Source organism: Telmatherina bonti, assembly GCF_933228915.1.
Source record: "Telmatherina bonti genome assembly, chromosome: 9".
Lineage (NCBI taxonomy): Eukaryota > Metazoa > Chordata > Actinopteri > Atheriniformes > Telmatherinidae > Telmatherina > Telmatherina bonti.
In genome coordinates this window covers 33,938,710-33,957,880 of record NC_136627.1, presented here as the reverse complement: position 1 = coordinate 33,957,880, position 19,171 = coordinate 33,938,710, and the positions used below count along the sequence as shown (strand labels likewise).

At 40.9% G+C, this 19,171-nt stretch overlaps 1 protein-coding gene across 1 annotated transcript in view; it reads left to right on the top strand.

Moving 5' to 3' along the window:
• Positions 1 to 535: 535 nt before the first annotated feature.
• sptbn4b (spectrin, beta, non-erythrocytic 4b) overlaps positions 536 to 19,171 on the top strand; it is a gene marked incomplete at both ends in the record, with an annotated part of 63,626 nt that continues 44,990 nt past the window's right edge. The window contains 21 exons of the mRNA XM_079245866.1: positions 536 to 680; positions 931 to 1,082; positions 1,650 to 1,823; positions 5,328 to 5,419; positions 5,574 to 5,654; positions 5,768 to 5,883; positions 5,996 to 6,108; positions 6,199 to 6,386; positions 8,933 to 9,050; positions 9,148 to 9,306; positions 9,610 to 9,912; positions 10,071 to 10,221; positions 11,080 to 11,216; positions 12,689 to 12,838; positions 13,444 to 13,812; positions 13,924 to 14,138; positions 14,228 to 14,365; positions 17,585 to 17,825; positions 18,004 to 18,162; positions 18,569 to 18,699; positions 18,821 to 19,046. Of these exons, the coding sequence (XP_079101992.1) occupies positions 536 to 680; positions 931 to 1,082; positions 1,650 to 1,823; positions 5,328 to 5,419; positions 5,574 to 5,654; positions 5,768 to 5,883; positions 5,996 to 6,108; positions 6,199 to 6,386; positions 8,933 to 9,050; positions 9,148 to 9,306; positions 9,610 to 9,912; positions 10,071 to 10,221; positions 11,080 to 11,216; positions 12,689 to 12,838; positions 13,444 to 13,812; positions 13,924 to 14,138; positions 14,228 to 14,365; positions 17,585 to 17,825; positions 18,004 to 18,162; positions 18,569 to 18,699; positions 18,821 to 19,046 (3,558 nt within the window). The remainder of the gene's footprint in view (positions 681 to 930; positions 1,083 to 1,649; positions 1,824 to 5,327; positions 5,420 to 5,573; positions 5,655 to 5,767; positions 5,884 to 5,995; positions 6,109 to 6,198; positions 6,387 to 8,932; positions 9,051 to 9,147; positions 9,307 to 9,609; positions 9,913 to 10,070; positions 10,222 to 11,079; positions 11,217 to 12,688; positions 12,839 to 13,443; positions 13,813 to 13,923; positions 14,139 to 14,227; positions 14,366 to 17,584; positions 17,826 to 18,003; positions 18,163 to 18,568; positions 18,700 to 18,820; positions 19,047 to 19,171) is intronic.

Genomic DNA, 19,171 nt, shown 5'->3' with positions numbered 1-19,171 from the left:
AACTGGTCTGTCATGTCTTCACAAGGATGCATCGGAAGCTGCTGAAAAACTAAAAACTAAGCAGGAATCTTAGATTGGAGTTTTTGTTTCCTTTCACCCTCTCAGAAAATCTGGAGTTATTTTTATCATCTCACATGCAGCTTTCAAAGGGACAAACAGGACATGAGATCATTTAATTCTCTTTATTTCTTTTATCTTTCCACTGTGAGCGTCCCACCATCCTTTCACACAACACCAGAGACACTATTTTTAGCCTTGCTATTGTAAAATGTATTTAAGTCCAAGCATAGATGCTGTATTATTAATTAACAAGAATCAGCCACTAAACAAAGTCACCATTTGTACGATTTTAAGACAGTTAATTAAACTGAATCTTGTTGTGACTGCTTCAGATGAATTTTGGGTTAAAAGGTGATGTGTGAAGTCAGTAAGTTTAATTATCAGCTGTGAACAGCCTCTCAGCTGTGGGGATGGAGTCGGCGACGTAAACAAGAGTTTTTGGTGTGTGTGTGTGTGTTGCAGGGTGTTGGGCGCGATGGCTAATGCCTCCCCAGACCTGGACAATGTGGAAGCCCAGCGCCAGCTCAACAACAACAACCGACCAATAGGCTCTGGGTTCTGGGAGACAGAGTGTACAAGTTCCAAGCTGTTCGAGTGCTCCCGCATCAAAGCTCTGGCAGGTGGGAAGTCACACACACACACAGATCATGCACCTGCATGGACACACAAAATACATCTGCACTTGTAATGTTTACCCCTGTTGATTAGCCTGATCTGACAGCCTAAATATTCTTCCTCTTTTTAACAGTTTTGTCAGGATTTATTTAGAAAACGGAAGTCCAAGCTCTGATGTGAAGCTGCGACTTTTGCCTTCTTTCTTTTCTCTGTCCTGCTGGCGTGAAGTTAAATCCTCCATTTGTCTTGCTCCAGATGAAAGAGATGCAGTTCAGAAGAAGACTTTTACAAAGTGGGTGAACTCCCATCTGGCCCGAGTCTCCTGTCGCATATCTGACCTTTACAATGACCTGAGGGATGGCTACATGCTCACCAGACTGCTGGAGGTCCTCAGTGGAGAACTGCTGGTAAGAAAACCCACTTTTACACACATTAGCAGGTAAACAGACTTCCTTTCAGTTTTTGGAAAGAAAAGAAGACACAATGCATAGTTTTTCTGTGATACTCGCTGTCAGAGCTGCTCTAAAGTTCTTGTTTCTGCAATTGTATTTATTAATCAGATAACTGGAATATGTGAAGTTGGAGAGGTATGAGGGAAGGTGTAAATATGGGCAGCATTCCAACTAGAAGTTTTACTTTGCATGCATGCACAGGTGAATCTTTGATATTCCTGAGAGTTGGACCATTGGATGTTTGAATGTTTGATCTTTATATCCTACACTTACATTGTCTTTTTTAATAATACAACATTATATTGTATTGTGTAGTTTCCTGTATTATGCAGCACTTATTACATTAGAAAAAGGATAAAAAGACTTTAACAAGATTTTTAAAAAATTAAAAAAAAATTTAAACATATAAATTGCTTGAAAATGGTATTAAATGGGACCTTTGATGAAGTAATATGTCGGCGATGCTACAAGACTGGCAGATGTTGGTCGACAAGCTGTGATTATTCCCTCTCTTTTCCCAAGCCGAGACCCACGAGGGGTCGCATGAGGATCCACTGCCTGGAGAATGTCGACAAAGCCCTGCAGTTCCTTAAAGAACAGCGGGTTCACCTCGAAAATGTCGGTTCCCATGACATTGTGGATGGGAACCATCGCCTCACCCTGGGCCTTATCTGGACTATCATCCTACGCTTCCAGGTAAATCCAAACTGCATATGAAGAAGTGAGGCATTGTGGTGAGGCAGGAATAACAGAGTCGCCTGGTTTCATGTTGCTGTTATGTTACATTAGTTTGTGAGTCATGGTGCACTGAGGTGCTTGCCAGGACGCCATGCTACGCTCTGAAGAACAGGTTAGCTGTAATCAGCAGTGGCATCCTTTAGGATGAGCTCTCAGTTTGGGGAAGGCTGTCACAGCTTCCACGTCACCAGCGTGCGACAGCCACAGCTGCGCTCGTTGGATAAAGCTTGAATGTCACGCAGAGGCCCAGAGAGCGCGGTCGCCATCCAGTCTGCTCTCCAACAAGGACATTCACACACACAAATACCCACTGCATGCACTGTCTTACCTACATAGTCTGTCCGCTTGCCTGTCAGCGGAGTCACACACGCCAATGTGCTCACATGTTCATGCTCACACGTACAGTTTTCCAGTCTTAGCAGCAGTGATACAGGATCTTTTTTTTCATGTAAGTACAACATAAGCCCACGGCTGCTCTTTATTTTGCTTCAGTGCTACAGCGTTGCCTTGGTGCGCAGTGCTTATATGGCATTATTCAGACACCTCTGGAACATTGCCGTCTCCTGGGACTCAGTATTGTCATGCTCAGCCTGGCTACCTACAATGAAGCACGTTAAACAGCACTGCTAACACAATGATTCGGTATAATATGTGTAAACCTCAGCAGACAAATCAAGTCAGACAAAAATGGGCTGTGCGGGTTGTATCGCTGAACTTCTTTAATCAGATTAAATGCATGGATGTGTATGCGAGGGAAATGTCAAAGTGCATTCTGATTGGTCAGTAATGTCTGCAAGGAGCTTGATTGACAAGTTTGTGGTAATTTAATCATAAAAACCAGATTTATCTTAATTATTGTGTTAACATTATGTGATGGAGTAAAAAAAAAAATCCATTTAAATCCAGTTAATGTATTTCTTCTAACCTGTAAGTGTTCAGTTTAGTTTACTGCAGCTTTAGCAGACTGCTGGATATGCCACCATTACATGTAGGCTGGGCTGTTCTCCTGCTCCCAGATCCAACCGTTTGATGGCTTCTTCAATTTTTCATGTCCTGAGGAAGGAGAGCTGTGCAGGACCTTGTTGTTGCATGTGTACATGTGGACTTTCAGCTGTGTGTGTGTGTCCATGTTTTTGCTACCTTAATGAGACATTTTTAGGTAGAAAATCTAGATTTGTGTACGAGTACGACACCCTTCTTAGTTTTTAGCTTATTCTGAGTAGAACCACATTCCAGTTATCATATTTTTATGAATGAGACAGTATCTTACACTTATCTTTACACTCCCCGACTCCCCTGTAGCATGTGTTATTATCTAAATGATCAACTTAAATGCATGTTCTTTAAAACACAGAGTTGCTTCAGAGATTTTGTCTTTTTACTTGCAGTCCTTTAGTGCAAGTCGTAAATCTGGTGTTGCATCTTTTTAAAGAAACATTATAAAAACACAGTCAAAGCAAGCAACAGAAAGTCCAAACACTGCTGTCATTAAGTACAGCTCACAACTCCGTGGTGTGTGCTGGGAGCGGTATGTATCACTGCATGCAGTGAACATAGTAAAAACATAACATGATTTGACTACGGCTCACTTTAAATATGGTTTTATTTGGGTTAAGTTAATGTGTGTGTTGTAGTTTAGTGAAGAGATGAGCAGCTTATTCACATCAGGGATTTATTGGAGGGTTTTAATGAGAACAGTCTGAGTGATACAGAGGAAGATGAGGATGGAGACTGATGGGGAACAGTAGGCAGACATGTTGCAAGTAAAAGGTGGCTGAAGTGCCTCGGTCTTCCCAGCTGTTCCTCGTCACATGCTGGCCTTTATACATCTCCAAGCTTTTTCACCTCGTCTTCATTATGTCAGCCTTACTTCACACCTGCTTTAGCTGCCTTTACTTAAATGTACATCTACAGAAGATAAAAGCTTTTTTAGAACCAAGAAACCTTTCCAGGTAAATTACAAGATATAAATAAAAACAAAACACTTTGTTTCATGTAGAAAAATTAAACAAAAAACCCTCCTTTTGGTTGAATGTAGTTGTGTGTGAAACTTCCTGGTTGGCTGGGTTTCTGTCTTTTCCTCCTGTGCTTCGTCACTCCTCATCTCCACCTCTTTTCCTCTTTCCTCCTTTCCTCTGAGGTGAAAGTGAGAGTTTGCTTTGCCAGGTCAGCAGATAGGGCCAAACCACTGCAGTAACAGCTCACCGGCAGGAAGAGGGAGGGACAGAAAGAGACAGAGAATAAGAGAGAGAGAGTGGGAGAGAGGAATGACAGGAAGAGGTAAATCCAAAGTATTTACAGAACCATGCACAAATAATAACATTCAGTTATTATTTGCAGAAGCTTCTATCAGAGGGTTGCACATGGCTGGCTGAGTGTCCTTGTGCAGGTCTGCTTGCATCTGCTTACTTAACAAAGTGCTTGCTCTCCTGCTGCTTACAGTGCATCTGAACGGCAGCACACTGATCAAGCCTTACTGGATTTCTGAAAAGATTTATTTATTGCACATTAAAGGAAGATGATCTTGCAGCTTCCTGACACAATAAACCTGTATTTTATATTTCATATCCGCCAGATGTTCCTCATGTTTTATACATTCCCTGTGACTCAGTGTCTTAATAATGTCATAGGATTTCATATTGTTGGCAGATTCACAGCAAAGAAAAACTGTTGGCATAAAAAATGTATAAATCGCCACAAGAAAATCTCTGTTTAGGATTTTTTTCTGTCTTTACAATTCAAACAAGATAATAAGCATGATGCACTTTATTTTCAGGTTCTTACTTTATATCACTTATAAATGTTTTTCAAATGCTTCGCGTTTGTGTTTGTCTTTTCAAATAGAAGTGTGTGTGTGTGTGTGTGAGTGTGTGTGTGTGTGTGTGTGTGTGTGTGTGTGTGTGTGTGTGTGTGTGTGTGTGCGTGCGTGTGTGTGTGTGTGTGTGTGTGTGTGTGCAGTGTTGTGCCTAGCAACGGAAGCAGCAGCTGATCCCAGGGTGTCATGTCCCCAATTACCTTGTATCATGTCGCTCTGATATGATTGGTTGAATGCTTGTCACTGTCAGCGATCATCAGGCGTCGTGGCGGCGCTGCTCTTGCTCTCAGGAGGCTCACGGTGGTCTTTTGTATATCTGCCAATGCTGCCCATGTCTCTTCTTTAAGAGCTTTCTTGGTGTTTAGAAGAACTGCCAAAGTGACAACTGATTCTTTTACTTCTCATATCTTTAGTTTATCTAATTGCAGCTTGTTATTTATTAAATGGTTACGTTATTTGTTTGTTACACAAACTAACAGCTACAACTGGGAAATAAGAAGCTTACTGCTGGCTAAACATACCAGAAGGTAACATCGTCAGTCAGATTAAACGTGTTCAGAGATGCTGTTTATTTTCTTTCAGTCTCAGAAACAGATGATGTGTCTCACAGAAACTCTGAGCTGCTGCTTTGCTGTGTTCATGCTCAGATCCAGGTGATCAAAATTGAGACGGAGGACAACAGGGAAACTCGCTCTGCCAAGGATGCTCTGCTGCTTTGGTGCCAGATGAAGACTGCAGGGTGAGCAATGAAACTCAGACACAATGACTGCAAGCTGCAGCGGGAAGTTTCAGGAGTATTTAGGAATTAAAAAGAAGGATGTTAGCATTTGCAGATGAAGTGTGAGCTTCATGTCAGGTATTTCATGTCAGAAAAACATCTGATTGTCCTCCAGGTACCCTGAAGTCAACATCCAGAACTTCACCACCTGTTGGAGAGACGGCCTTGCCTTCAACGCCCTCATACACAGACACAGGTATGACACACACGTTGTTAAGGATTCAAAGTTATGGCTGAAACACCCACTAAGACAGTTTTACTGTTTTACACACATTACCAATTTTTATTGCATGATCTCGCGCCTTTCAGGCCAGACCTAATAGAGTTCCACAAGCTGACACGGTCCAATGCAACCCACAACCTCCAGCAAGCGTTCAACATCGCTGAGCAGCGCCTGGGCCTCACCAAACTTCTGGACCCTGAGGGTGAGACTGAACACTGGGTTGAGATCATGCAGACCACATCACATCACCAGCTGCTCTAAAATACTGTGGCATGAGCTGCTTTTCTTTGTCCCCTTCATATCCTCACATCCAGATGTGAACACAGAGAATCCAGATGAGAAGTCCATCATTACGTATGTGGTCTCCTACTACCACTACTTCTCCAAGATGAAGGCTCTTATTGTGGAGGGGAAGAGAGTTGGCAAGGTAAAACGTCATCAGCATGGTGGAAGGAAGGATGTTTCTCTTCATCGCATTGTGCATCTTCATGTCTCGTTCTGTTCCTCTCTCACTCAGGTGCTAGACAATTGTATAGAAGCCGAGAAAATAATCAACCGCTATGAAGCTCTGGCGTCTGACCTGCTGGAGTGGATCGAGAAGACCATAGCGGTCATCAGCAACCAGAAGTTTGCAAACTCTCTGACTGGAGTTCAGCAGCAGCTGCAGGCTTTTACAACCTACTGCACTATAGAGAAGCCCATCAAGTACGTTTAATCAGTTCTAGAGAGGCGGGTCAACATTTTGGAGCCACTTTTGAGTCATTGCAGATCAATAACACACAGACATACCCGTCACGTGCACGGCATCCAGACAAAGAGTGCATGGTAAAAACTGCTGGCATGCTGGGACTGTTGTTAAAATCTGATGGGATGCAGCTTCAAATGTTATGATTGCAAAATCTGAAATGTGAGCTTTTGATTTATCAATTAATCAATCAAGCAGTTAAACTTTATTAATAAAGCACTTTTAATGCAACCAACACAAAGTGCTTTACATTATAGTAACTATTTCTAAATTTTAAAATGAAGCCTTCACACACCAACAATCACACTAATAATCTCCTTCACACATGCACGCATGAAGAGAGACTTTCTGTCATGTTTCGTTATGTTTTAGAGAAATGTACCCTGTTTTTCTTCAAAATGTTGGTGCTACTTGTGCATCAGTCCAGGCTTGAAAGGCGACGGCACAAAAACTAAAGCACCAGGTAACACATGGTAAATGACCACATGATGGCATTTAGACAAAAGAAAACTCAAGTTTCTTTTAAGTTTTTTCCTTCCTGTTGAGGTAACAGTTGTACTCTTTGACGTAGAATTTGCCAAAAAGAAAGACATCAGGTCGACACATTTGTGGTTTAGTTCATTGCAGGAAGTCTCAGCGGCAGCAGTTAGTGTGACTGTCAGCCAGCACTCTCTTCTCAGTGATCTCAGCAATAAAAACCAGACCGTTTAGTTTGTTTCTGTGCTAACCGCTGAAGAGTTGCCGTTGCCTTACCTGCCATGTGTTTACCTGGCAGTTGCTGTTAACACAAAGAAAGTTTTTCTTCCACAATCATAAATGTACTCAATAATTATAACCATAAACACTAGAAGCTGCTCACGGGTGCGACCACTATGTGAGTGGACGAGGTCATGATAACCCGTTTTAAATGATCTACTAAAGGTTTTATGTATTTTATTTTAGTTCTTTATCATTACTTTATTAGTAACATTTTTATTTTTATCCTTTATACTTGTTTTATTACTTCTCTTATGATCGTATGACTTTACACCTTGAACCGATCAGCACTTTTAAACTTCGTTGTACATGAAAATGTTACAATGACAGTAAAATTTATCTATCTGTCTGTATCTATCTATCTATCTATCTATCTATCTATCTATCTATCTATCTATCTATCTATCTATCTATCTATCTATCTATCTATCTATCTATCTATCTATCTTTGTGTCTGTCTGTCTGTCTGTCTGTCTGTCTATCTATCTATCTATCTATCTTTCTGTCTGTCTGTCTGTCTATCTATCTATCTATCTATCTATCTATCTATCTATCTGTCTCTGTCTGTCTGTCTATCTATCTATCTATCTATCTATCTATCTATCTTTCTGTCTGTCTGTCTATCTATCTATCTATCTATCTTTCTGTCTGTCTATCTATCTATCTATCTATCTATCTATCTATCTATCTATCTATCTATCTATCTATCTTTCTGTCTGTCTGTCTATCTATCTATCTATCTATCTATCTATCTGTCTGTCTGTCTGTCTATCTATCTATCTATCTATCTATTAATCTAATCTAATCTAATCTAATCTAATCTAATCTAATCTAATCTAATCTAATCTAATCTAATCTATCAAACACAGACTTCTTGTCCAGCTTTGTATTTGTCAGATGAAGCGGTTATTACGAGTAAAACAAGACCCCGTAGAAGTCCACCATGTCTGGTTTTGTGTGTACATAAACATTTGTGAATTGTGCTCGAGTTCAGAGTCACTGAGCCTTGAGCTTTTTGTCCACCATCATCAGGATCAACGGTACAAAAAGCCAGAAGTACACTCAGGTCTGCAGGCAGCTACGATGATACACTCCGACGCACAAACACACACCAACACACACAGACTGTGATGTGATTGGTCCTGTTTTAGTGTGTATTAGTGTTCAGTGGACCGATTGTGGGTGAGTTAAGTGTATGTGTCCAAACTTGAATCTCTCATAACCAGCAGATCTCATCTGACTTAAAAATATACTTTAAGCTCATGTGTTGTCATAATCAAATCCACGAGCACAAGTAGTGTGACATGCAGCTGGCAGCATCAAGCTTGTTCTTAAAACTCACATTTTCCTGAAAGCTGCTTCATTTTTGGCGTTTATGACAGTCTGTATTTAACAAAAGCAAAGATAAAGGTCAAACTGGCTTTTCTGCATGAGTTTCTGTCTTCGTATTGGTCCATTTATAAGTAAAAGCAGAGATGGACGCCGTTGTGTCACCATGATTAATAACCAAGCTGCTGGACAGCAGTGACATCTGATAAGTCATCCTTTGCTAACAGATCTGTCTGTCAGCAAGCGCTCGTGCTGTTTAATGTTCCTAATCAAGATTCTGAACATCAGTCTAACTTTGTAGCATCCTGCTGGTGTGTCTTTCAGTCTCACTTTCTCTCTAAATGAAGTTGAAAGAGCTTCGATCATGTAAAACACTGCAGATGTGAGGGGATGGATCACTGTTATTCTTTTCTTCTCCCAGGTTTCAGGAGAAGGGGAATCTTGAAGTCCTTCTCTTCACCATCCAAAGCAAACTCAGAGCCAATAACCAGAAACCCTACGTGCCTCATGACGGGAAGCTCATCTCAGACATCAATAAGGTCATCCATCCATCCATCAGCTGTCATGTATCCGAACTGTAGCACCTCTGGATGCCTTGTTAACGTTACGTAACACTCGCTTCTGGTCACTCTTCAGGCCTGGGAGAGGCTGGAAAAAGCAGAGCATGAGAGGGGTGTGGCTCTACGCAAGGAGCTGATTCGTCAGGAGAAGCTCGAGCTCTTAGCACAGCGCTTCGACCATAAAACCACCATGAGACAAGCGTGGCTCAACGAGAACCAGAGACTTGTTTCTCAGGTATGGAAATGAAAACTTTATGCAGCTACAGGCTGTATGTTTGTATGTCTGCGGATCCTTTCCATCACTTTGGTTCGGCTGGAAATTTCAGCTCCATTAAGACTAGAAATCCTTCAGAAATGATTTTTTCATGAAAACATTTAACTAATCTTTTGCATGAGGGTGAAATCAGTCACTGCAGACTGACTGTGGCTGCAGAAAGTCTCCTCTTATTCCTGCTTTCATCCTTTCATTGCCAAGTCATCCGTCTAGTCTCCTTTTGCTTCAGAGCACATCTTGTTTTTTTCTTCTGTCTGCCTTCAGGACAACTTTGGCTACGACCTGCCAGCAGTGGAGGCAGCCATGAAGAAACACGAGGCCATTGAGGCGGACATAGCTTCATATGAAGAGCGGATTGGTGTGGTAGTGGAACTTGCTGGCGAGATGGAGGCTGAAGGATACTATGACAACCGGCGGATCTTGGCACGTAAAGAAAACATCCTGGGCCAGTGGACTCTGCTGAAGGAGCTGGTGGCCGGCAGGAGGACCCGACTGGAGAAAAATCTGGCACTGCAGAAGACTTTTCAGGACATGGTGTACATGATTGACTGGATGGAGGACACACAGGTAAGACAGAATGTGTGTGAACTAAACAGAGAAATGTGATCTAGAAGGAGATAGAGAACTCCGTGTGTCTTTGGTAACTTAAATATCACGATCCAATGCTTTTCTGTTATCCTTCCATGATTCTCATCCTCCCTCCTTCCTTTCTTCTGTTCTTTCAGGTTCAGCTGCTGTCAAAGGACTTCGGGAAGCATCTTCTGCAGGTGGATGACCTGTTGCAGAAGCACAGCCTGCAGGAAGCCGACATTACTGTTCAGGCCGAGAGGGTGGAGACACTCAACGCTGCTGCACTCAAGTTCACCACAATAGAGGGTACAAACACACACACACACGCAGTTATGCACAAATAATCTGAGATTATATGATATGTGAAGCCAGATGTTGCTGCAGATGTGCAGAGAAATTTGCAGCTGACACTTGCAGCTTTCTCTGCTGATGATGAATCTGAGGAAGTTTCCCGTTTAGAGTGTAAAACAGGGAGATTTTCCACTCATGTGGGTTTATTTAGAATGCCAGGAGAAGAAATGTTGGGCCAGTACACAGTACTTTTGGTTTCCCAATGGAAATCTAATATGATCTGGAACTTTAGACAATAACGCTGATATTAGCTGCCATTTTCTTCATGCTGAACTTTTTCTAATATTTTTGTTGAATGCTACATAATGTGATGATAAACAAGTTAACACTCTCACTACATTCTGTATTGTATGAACTTCATCAGAAACTGGGATGGGCATAATGCTGCCATGACTACAGGTAGTTGCCAGAGTTCAAACTGTCTTTAATTTCTTTATATTTCAGCACATTAGGCCTTATTTGTATTTACTGATATGGAAGGAACCACAGCAGTGTGGTGGCTTGCTCTGGTCACCAGCAGCAATGTATTCAACATTAAAAAGGTCTTAAAATACAGTTTTTAATTGATCTGGGTCATTGATGAATAATTATTCATATCAAGATACAAGAGTGGAAGGGGTTGTAGAGGAAGCATAACGTCTGAAATCCTCCCCGCTGCTTGTTTTCCGTCATTATTTATATGTTCAACCTGGATGAAAAAGGAAATTAATTTTTTTTAAATTTGATGCTGGCGAGATGGAGGCTCGCAGGATGCAGGATCTTTATCCTTCGTTTTTTTAACTCCAGTAACGGCCTTCAACCTTCTTCTCTCAGGTTACCAACCATGTGACCCCCAGGTGATCTGTAACCGTGTCAACCACGTGTCCTCCTGTCTGGAGGAGCTGAAACAACTGGCAGCTAAAAGGCATTCTGAGCTGGAGGAGTCGAGACAACTGTGGGCCTTCTTCCAGGTAGGATGGCTCGAGCCAGAGGGCGAGGATTAAGAGCAAAGAATATTTCATTTGAGATACTTGTGAAGTGCCTAAAACTGCTTGTAAGAGAGTTTTAAATATGGACATTTATAAACTGAAACTGGGGGGGTCAGGGTTATCACAAGAGAGGACAACAATGCTAAATAAAACCTGGGAGTTGTGGCACTGGACAAATTCATAAAAATACTATGGAAAATTATGATGAATCATCAGGTAAGCGTTCAAGTACTAAAAAAGAGAGAATAAAATATGATGAAATATGTGCTCCTGCTTGACCCGGTGATGGTTAAGCAATAGTAATAATCGATCACAGTAATTTGTTTGTTTTAAAATATCATCATCTAACATTATGAAGTATGAAGCCAAACAAGTTACGACACCACTTGAGGACATTTTATCCTGAATACAAAGAAATGCTGGTTGCCTTAGAAATAAACTACCTAACTATCATATATAACAGAATTGTTTTTACTAAACCAGCATCGTTTCATGAAAAACTCTTCTCATCTGAAGTAGTTTGCAAAGATTCCTGGTTTAAAACGTTTCAAACTAAAGGAGGAGAATGGATCGTAATCCTGACACGGTCTTAGCTAAAGTCACTACACTGCAGGCACTAAACTAATGACACGTTTCTTAGTGTGTTTCTTTGGTTCAGTGACGGGAGGGGCTTCATATTACTGTCGTCCATGAAAGGAAGCCCTGCAGAAAAAGTTTGGGAACCACTGCTTCATAGTAAACATGTATGTTGAAGCACTTCCTGTTTCCTGCATTTCATAAAGACTTTTGTGATTCATGTTTTACTTTCCAAAGATTTGAATCTATATCTTATCTCTCTCAAAGACAGATTTGAAGATGTTTTTCTGAAAGTCCACAGATCAGTAGGTCTTTAGTACATATCTGTTATTACGTTTGGGATTTTAATTGATCAAATTAAGGTTGGGTTTTTTTTTGGATTGCAACAGCTGTGCCATGTTGTCATGGAGATGAATAAAGCAGATCACATTCTGATCACAGCTGCACGGTAATAATCGGGACATTTTGTCAGACCTGGTTACTTTTTACTTAAGCTTCATCTTGGTGTTTCATAGCATATTATATACAGTCTGCAACTGTTGTAACTAAATGTGATGACCTGACATGGATGTTGTAAAGATCCATATACCTCTGATAATTCGCTAACAGAGCAGGTGACCTCCATGTGTCTGTCATATCACCAGAATTTATGTTGTCTCTACAGTAATTTATTCACATTACTGAAGAAATAATTATCCTACATTAAGTTTGTTTTTCCTCTGGATCTTTTCTCACTTTAACGTTTTTCATTTTTCTGTTTTCCTTTCTCCACCTCTTCTTTTATTTCTAGGATCAAAGTCTGGATTGTGTGAAAAGCAGAATAAAACTGTAAGAAACTAAACCTTGTTATCTTATCTCCCTGTTTCTTGACCTATTAGGAGCTGGAAGAATCAGAAGCCTGGATCCGGGAAAAAAGCTCCATCCTGGCAGCTCAGGGTTTTGGGAAGGACCTGAGCAGTGTGCTGAGATTACTCCAGAAGCACAAAATTCTGGCCGGAGAGCTGCTGGCTCATAGGTCACTGCTGCAGGTGTGTGTGTGTGTGTGTGTGTGTGTGTGTGTGTGTGTGTGTGTGTGTGTGTGTGTGTGTGTGTGTGTGTGTGTGTGTGTGAATGTGTGTGTGTGTGTGTGTGTGTGTGTGTGTGTTAAAACCAGCCCCTGTAAGACTGATGGTACCAGGAGTTTCTGTTCTGAACTTTTTGTACTTTACTTAAGTTCTGCATTAACATTCATGAATGACTCTTTGTTCCAGCTGATCTTTGCAAAAGTTGCTTTTGTTCCTCACAGAACGACATTCTCCAAAATTTTCCCTGGTCCAAATGCAGGGTGAAGAGTCAGGAGGCAGACAGGTGCAGAGATAAAGGTTTATTGATAACATAAAGCGGGGGCATATATACCCTGGGGTAAACTAGCAAATGAAACCAGGCGTGAACAGGAAGAGAACACAGAATGGGAAAAACCTACAAAATAAACCAGGAAATTAGACAAGACAGATACAGTGACAACTAATAAGATATTAAATCAACAAGAATTAAAGCAAAAACCCACAGATCATGGCAGAAATTAAAATTTATACTAAAAACTTGGTTTCTTTGAACTTATTTAGCTACTTCCTCTACTTTGACTTTTCTCCAGAACACCATGAAGCGAGGGAAGCAGATCCTGAGTGAGAAGAGCTTTGGTACAGCAGGAATCCAGGAGCGCATCATGGAGGTTAAAGGGGAGTGGAAGAGGCTGGAGGACCAGGCTGCGCAGCATCTCGGCCACCTGCAGGAGGCCCTCAACTTCTTCCAGTTCTCCACGGAAACGGATGATGTGGCGGCCTGGCTACAGGACGCTTACCGCCTGGTCTCCAGCGAAGACTTCGGTCACGATGAGTACTCCACTCAGTCCCTGTTGAAAAAGCATAAAGGAGTTACTGAGGCCATTGACAAGCATCGTCTACATGTGGTGGCGCTGCGAAAGCACGTGGTGGCGCTGCCGCTGCGGTACCGTGAGCAGGAGGTGGGTGCAGGCAGGAAAGTTTAGCAATGAAAAGAAACTTTCCTACCATAGTTTTTTTTATTGTTTGTTTGATTAAAACCCCTGATCTCAGTCCTGTCCCTTTATCTGCAGGAGGTGCAGGTGCGAATGGGAGAAGTGGAGCAGCTGTACACAGAGGTTGCTGAAGTTGCGGTGCTACGGCAACAGTGGCTTCACGATGCACTCGCTGTTTACCGTATGTTCAGCGAGGTCAATGCATGCGAGTTGTGGATTGATGAGAAAGAGCAGTGGCTGGACAAGATGGAGATCCCTGAAAAGCTGGAGGATGTGGAGGTGGTAGCACACAGGTGGGAGAAAGGAAAAGAGACCAGTGTAGCCAAGAAGTGAAAAAGCTCTGATTGGCCGTTCACACAGTAACGCACGCTGCGCCTTGTAGGTTTGAGAGCCTGGACCAGGAGATGAACAGCCTGATGGGACGGATCCTGGATGTCAACCAGATAGTCCAGCAGCTCCTGGATGGAGGTCATCCATCTTCCACAGAAGTTAGGGGCTGTCAGGACCACCTCAACTCCAGGTAATGAAAACAATGCTGCTTAGTCGCGTTCTAATAAAGGACAAAACTGGAATTAAATTAAACTTCTCAACACATCTCAAATACTTCTGATGTTAGTAGTACTTCCATGCAAGGCCAGGCTTGTTTACGTTTTCTGCATTGCACTTTTTAACCACATTCAGCTTCCATTCAAGTCTGAAACAAGAGAGATTTCTTTGATAAGGGAGAAATAAACAGGACAAAGTTTCAAAAAGGTGGAATTCAATACGGTACTTAATTTTTCTACATAGAGTTAATATCAACCTCCGTTGCTGATAATAATGTCAGCAAAAAATTGCACATTAATACGGACTCATGTAGTATTGCAGCATATTTTTCCTGTTTTTCACAGAATTTCTGCATGATTCCAGATGAGTATTTTGCGGGTCAGAGTGTATGGTTCCATGTCCATGATTGTCTCTCTTCCTTCTTCCATCTGCCGGCTGGATTGTACAGAATTTATAAATCCTCTGCATGTCATCACATAGATAACTTGACTGAGGCTGTAACATACAGTGATATTAAAATATTAAATTAAACAAAATTATAATTAAATAAAATAATAATATTAATAATATGAAATAAAATGAAAATAAAACTAAAATGTTAAATATTAAAATATTACATACAGTAATATTAAAATACTACTTGAAAATTTAGCCATAAAATAATAAAAATTCTTGGAAGTAAAACATAAATACTTAAAGATAAATTATTTACCATTGTAAATACATGAGTTATGATTTTCTGCATATTTTCAAACTTAATTTTGATAAAATGCACTTGAAAATAGAGCAACTAACAGACAATAAAAATACATTTATTTTAATATTGTTTGCCTGGCTGGTGGGTAGGGCGGAGGAAAGGTAGCTGGACAACTATACTGAATGAATGGGACTTCTTTTAATGGGACTCTTTTTTTTAAATTTCTTTTTCTTATATTTCTTTAGTGATTTTAAGTATCATCTTAGTAAAAAGTTTAACGTTTTCCTACATTTTTATCTTGTTTAAATATGTTCATGTTTTGTTTTTTTTTTTTTAAATAAAAATTAATAATTAAAAAAAAAAAAAAACAGTTAATCTTACAGCCTGTATCTCTGACACCTCCATAGGACCTTATCATAAATAGATGTTTTTAATAAAAGAATAAATAAAATCCCAGTCGTTCATTGACTGCCATTATGTCTGGCAGCAGTGTCATGTGACCTTGGCACATGCAGTCGGTCTCAGGGTGACCATATGTGCTACCTTCCTCCCTCAAGACGAGGCCAGCTGAGAGAGCTTGTGCTAAAATATAAAACAAACACATGAACTTCTCGCAGAAACTGTAGAACCTTACAAGCATCTCATGATCCCTGAAGAAGGAGGAAAGAAAATCAGTCAGATAAAGATTAAAACTCGATTCTTACTTGGTAAATACATCCATTCGTTAGCACATGTTGCCTATATGTAAGATCGAGGCGCTCACCTGGTTTTATTCCCATTTTTAAATATTATTGACTTCTGATGTACTTTTGTTACCTTTTTCTCACTTAAAATCATTTAAAAAATTTAGAAAACTAAGCTAATAGCTTGTATCCACAACAGTAATGCAGAATGATTACATGACAGAAATTTTACAATCAACTATTGGCTCATTAGAAAACTATTGGAGCTCTGAGGTCAGTGTCTCGGACCTGTTTTCCTGCCAGTCCTCAGTCCGCCTCCTGGCTCCGCCGCCATTACCTCAGTCACAAGGATCTGTGTTTGTATGGGTGAGTGTGGGTTTCTTGGCGGGAGGGTCTGTATTGAGGCCTGCTGGTCTGGAGCAGATTCAGGAGAACATATTGTATGACGAAATGCTAAGCAGACGAGGCCTGAAACCAGAACAGAGAGACAGCAACTGTCTCTTATACTCCGCCGTTTGATAACAGGACATCACACAAACAAGTCCAACATACCTGTTTGTCTTTACACAGTGACGATTGTAATGATTTCAGCACGTTTACCTTTAATTTTTAAGTAAGTCCTTTTCTTTATTTAGACTTTTTAATTGTTTGGTGACTCAGTTAGTGTTTTTCAACAGAATCTGTGTTTATTTTAGTTATTTCACCAGTAGGTGACAGATGTGGACTGCAGGCATGCCAGTCAAACACACACTTTGTGTGTATGAAGCCATGTTATTCAAAATGTGTCCAGAATGAGGTTTAACATTGTCCTGCTAAAAGAAATCTGCAGACCTCCCATAACAAGATGTCATCCTGATGGAAGGATGTATCTCTCCAAAATTCCAGCATCCACTTTTGCCTGATTGGCGCCTTCACGCATCTGAAATCATGACCAGAAACACTATTCTCCCCCCTCGTACTATTTCAGCTTCCTCTAAAAACACGTAAAAACTTACATCTTTTTTAAAAAAAACAGCTTAAATGTTTTTCTGTTAATCTGAGATGAACTTGGCACTGCTTCAGTCAACAGTTGACATATGGATTCCTCATTGGGTAATAAAGGTTTCAGGTTTTATTTAGTAATGCAGCAGTTGAGTTTGCTGAGGTAAAAATGGTTTTCTAAGAACTTCCCAAGCTCATGTGGTTGCACTGATCATGATGTCATTATGGTTTTTCCTGCAGTGCTGGAAAATAAGAAAGTCTGTCATCTCAGCGTGCTGAGATTTTCCTAGATTCCTTGAATAGTTTATGAAAATTCTAGCTTTTGAAAAGTTGCTGTTTTTATACCCGATCCTGACACCCTCACCTTTCACCAGTTAATCTGCTGATTGAAAAATATTCCAGAATAATTTAACTGTATGTTCAAGAAATTTATTTTTCTTTGTATGTTGTTTTTTGTTTTTTATTTTCACTGTCATCACATTATAGATTTTATACTTTCTAAATACAATGAATTGATCAGTGAAGATGCTGAAAATAATCTCTTTAGACTTGTTTGTGTTTAAAGTTGAAATGAATTACAATAATCAGATCTAAATGTTTCAATATGTTTCTATGTCTCTTACAATAAATCCGGCCAGTGATGGAATACTTGAAGTTTTTGTCTTTGACATATCATCTGCATTTTCTTTAAATCAACGTCTCACACTTTGAAAAAGAAAAGAAAAATTAATGCTTAATTAAGGCTGTCATCCAAATCGACTGTTATGGAAATTTTACTTCTGAAATAAATGTCCCTTCTAATCGTATTGTGTTTTTAATGTCTCTGTTCCAGGTGGAACAGCATCGTAGAGCTGGTGGAACAGAAGAAAGATCAGCTCGACTCCATGTTGCGCCTGCAGAATTACCTGCTGGAGTGTGCTGAGATCAAGTCCCAGATCCAGGAGAAGAGGAAGGCCATTGACGCCACCCAGTACATGGGCAGTGATTTGGGAGGAGTCCTCGCTCTGCAGAGACGCCTCTCTACCATGGAGGGGGCCCTATCTGTCCTGGAGCCCAAACTCCTACATCTACAGGTGCAAAACAGAAACTGTAACTTCATCGGTTTCACCTTTTTCCTCTTCATTTAGATGGGAAATGATCTTTTAAAAATTTCCCTGAATGTGACCTCTAAAAATGCATGTTTAAGAAACCTTGTTATGTAGCAATGTGATGGGACCGAATGATCAGAATTTCATCTGTTTGGTGATGTAGGAGGAGGCGGAGCATCTTGCCACGGCTCACCCGGGTCAAGCCATGGAGATTCTGGTGCCGTTTGATGGCATCAGTGTCGAGTGGGAGGAGCTGAAGCGGACCCTGCAGGGATGTGAAGACTCACTGATGGTAGCAAGCAGGCTGCAGAGCTTCATTCAGGTACACATCAGACACAAATCCACTTTTATCGACTCATACTGATGAGTCGATAAAAGTATTTTTCACTTTTATGTGACATGAGTTAGACCACCCTCAGCCATCACTGTGAAAAGACGAGGCATTTTTCATTCCTGGCTGAAACTCTGAAATGTTGGTACCTGTATTGATCAGCAACCCATGAAGACTCGGGGTGTTTCATACTTTTTGATGTTGCATGGAAGCAGAAATCCTAATTATGTATCAAGAAACAGACATTGAAAGGGTGCAGAAACAGGTTGTCACACTGGTAAATACAATAATACAATAATACAAGTGACATTTATACACAGATAAGAGATGGAATTAGTTTCCACATCTTAGACTCTTAAATAAAGCAGTAGCTCATGTTCATCTCTTTGCCCTTCAGGACCTGGACTCGTTCCTCACCTGGCTGGTCCAGACGCAGACGGCGGCTGCTTCAGACCAGCTGCCCAACGATCTGGAAGAGGCAGAGAAACTCATCAACAAACATGCTGCTCTTAAGGAGGAGATTGGACGGTAGGTACCTTAAGATGAACACATTTCTTCCACTCTTTTTGCTTTTATTTATTGCCTTTCTATAAAAACACATCAGTTCACCAGAACATAACTACTGCTGTCTCTGATGTGGGCGATGCAGGTATGAAGAAGACTACGAGCGCCTACAAGCCATGAATGAGCTGCTAGAGTCCGAGGAGGCTCCTCTGCCTCAGGCCGCCCTGCAGCAGTGGCTCCAGAAGCTGGATGTGGGCTGGAACAAGCTCCTCGAGATGTGGGAAAGTAGGAGGGAAGTTCTGGTGCAGGCTCACATTTTTCATCTGTTCCTACGAGACGTCAAACAGGCAGAATCCTTTCTGAACAACCAGGTGAGACACAACGATGCTCAACAACAGGAAATCCCCTCCTGGGTCTCCTGGTTAACATGGCGACATGTAACTTATCAGTCTAATAGGAAATAAAAGCCTCCAGCTTTTTCACGCCTGCTTGCTTC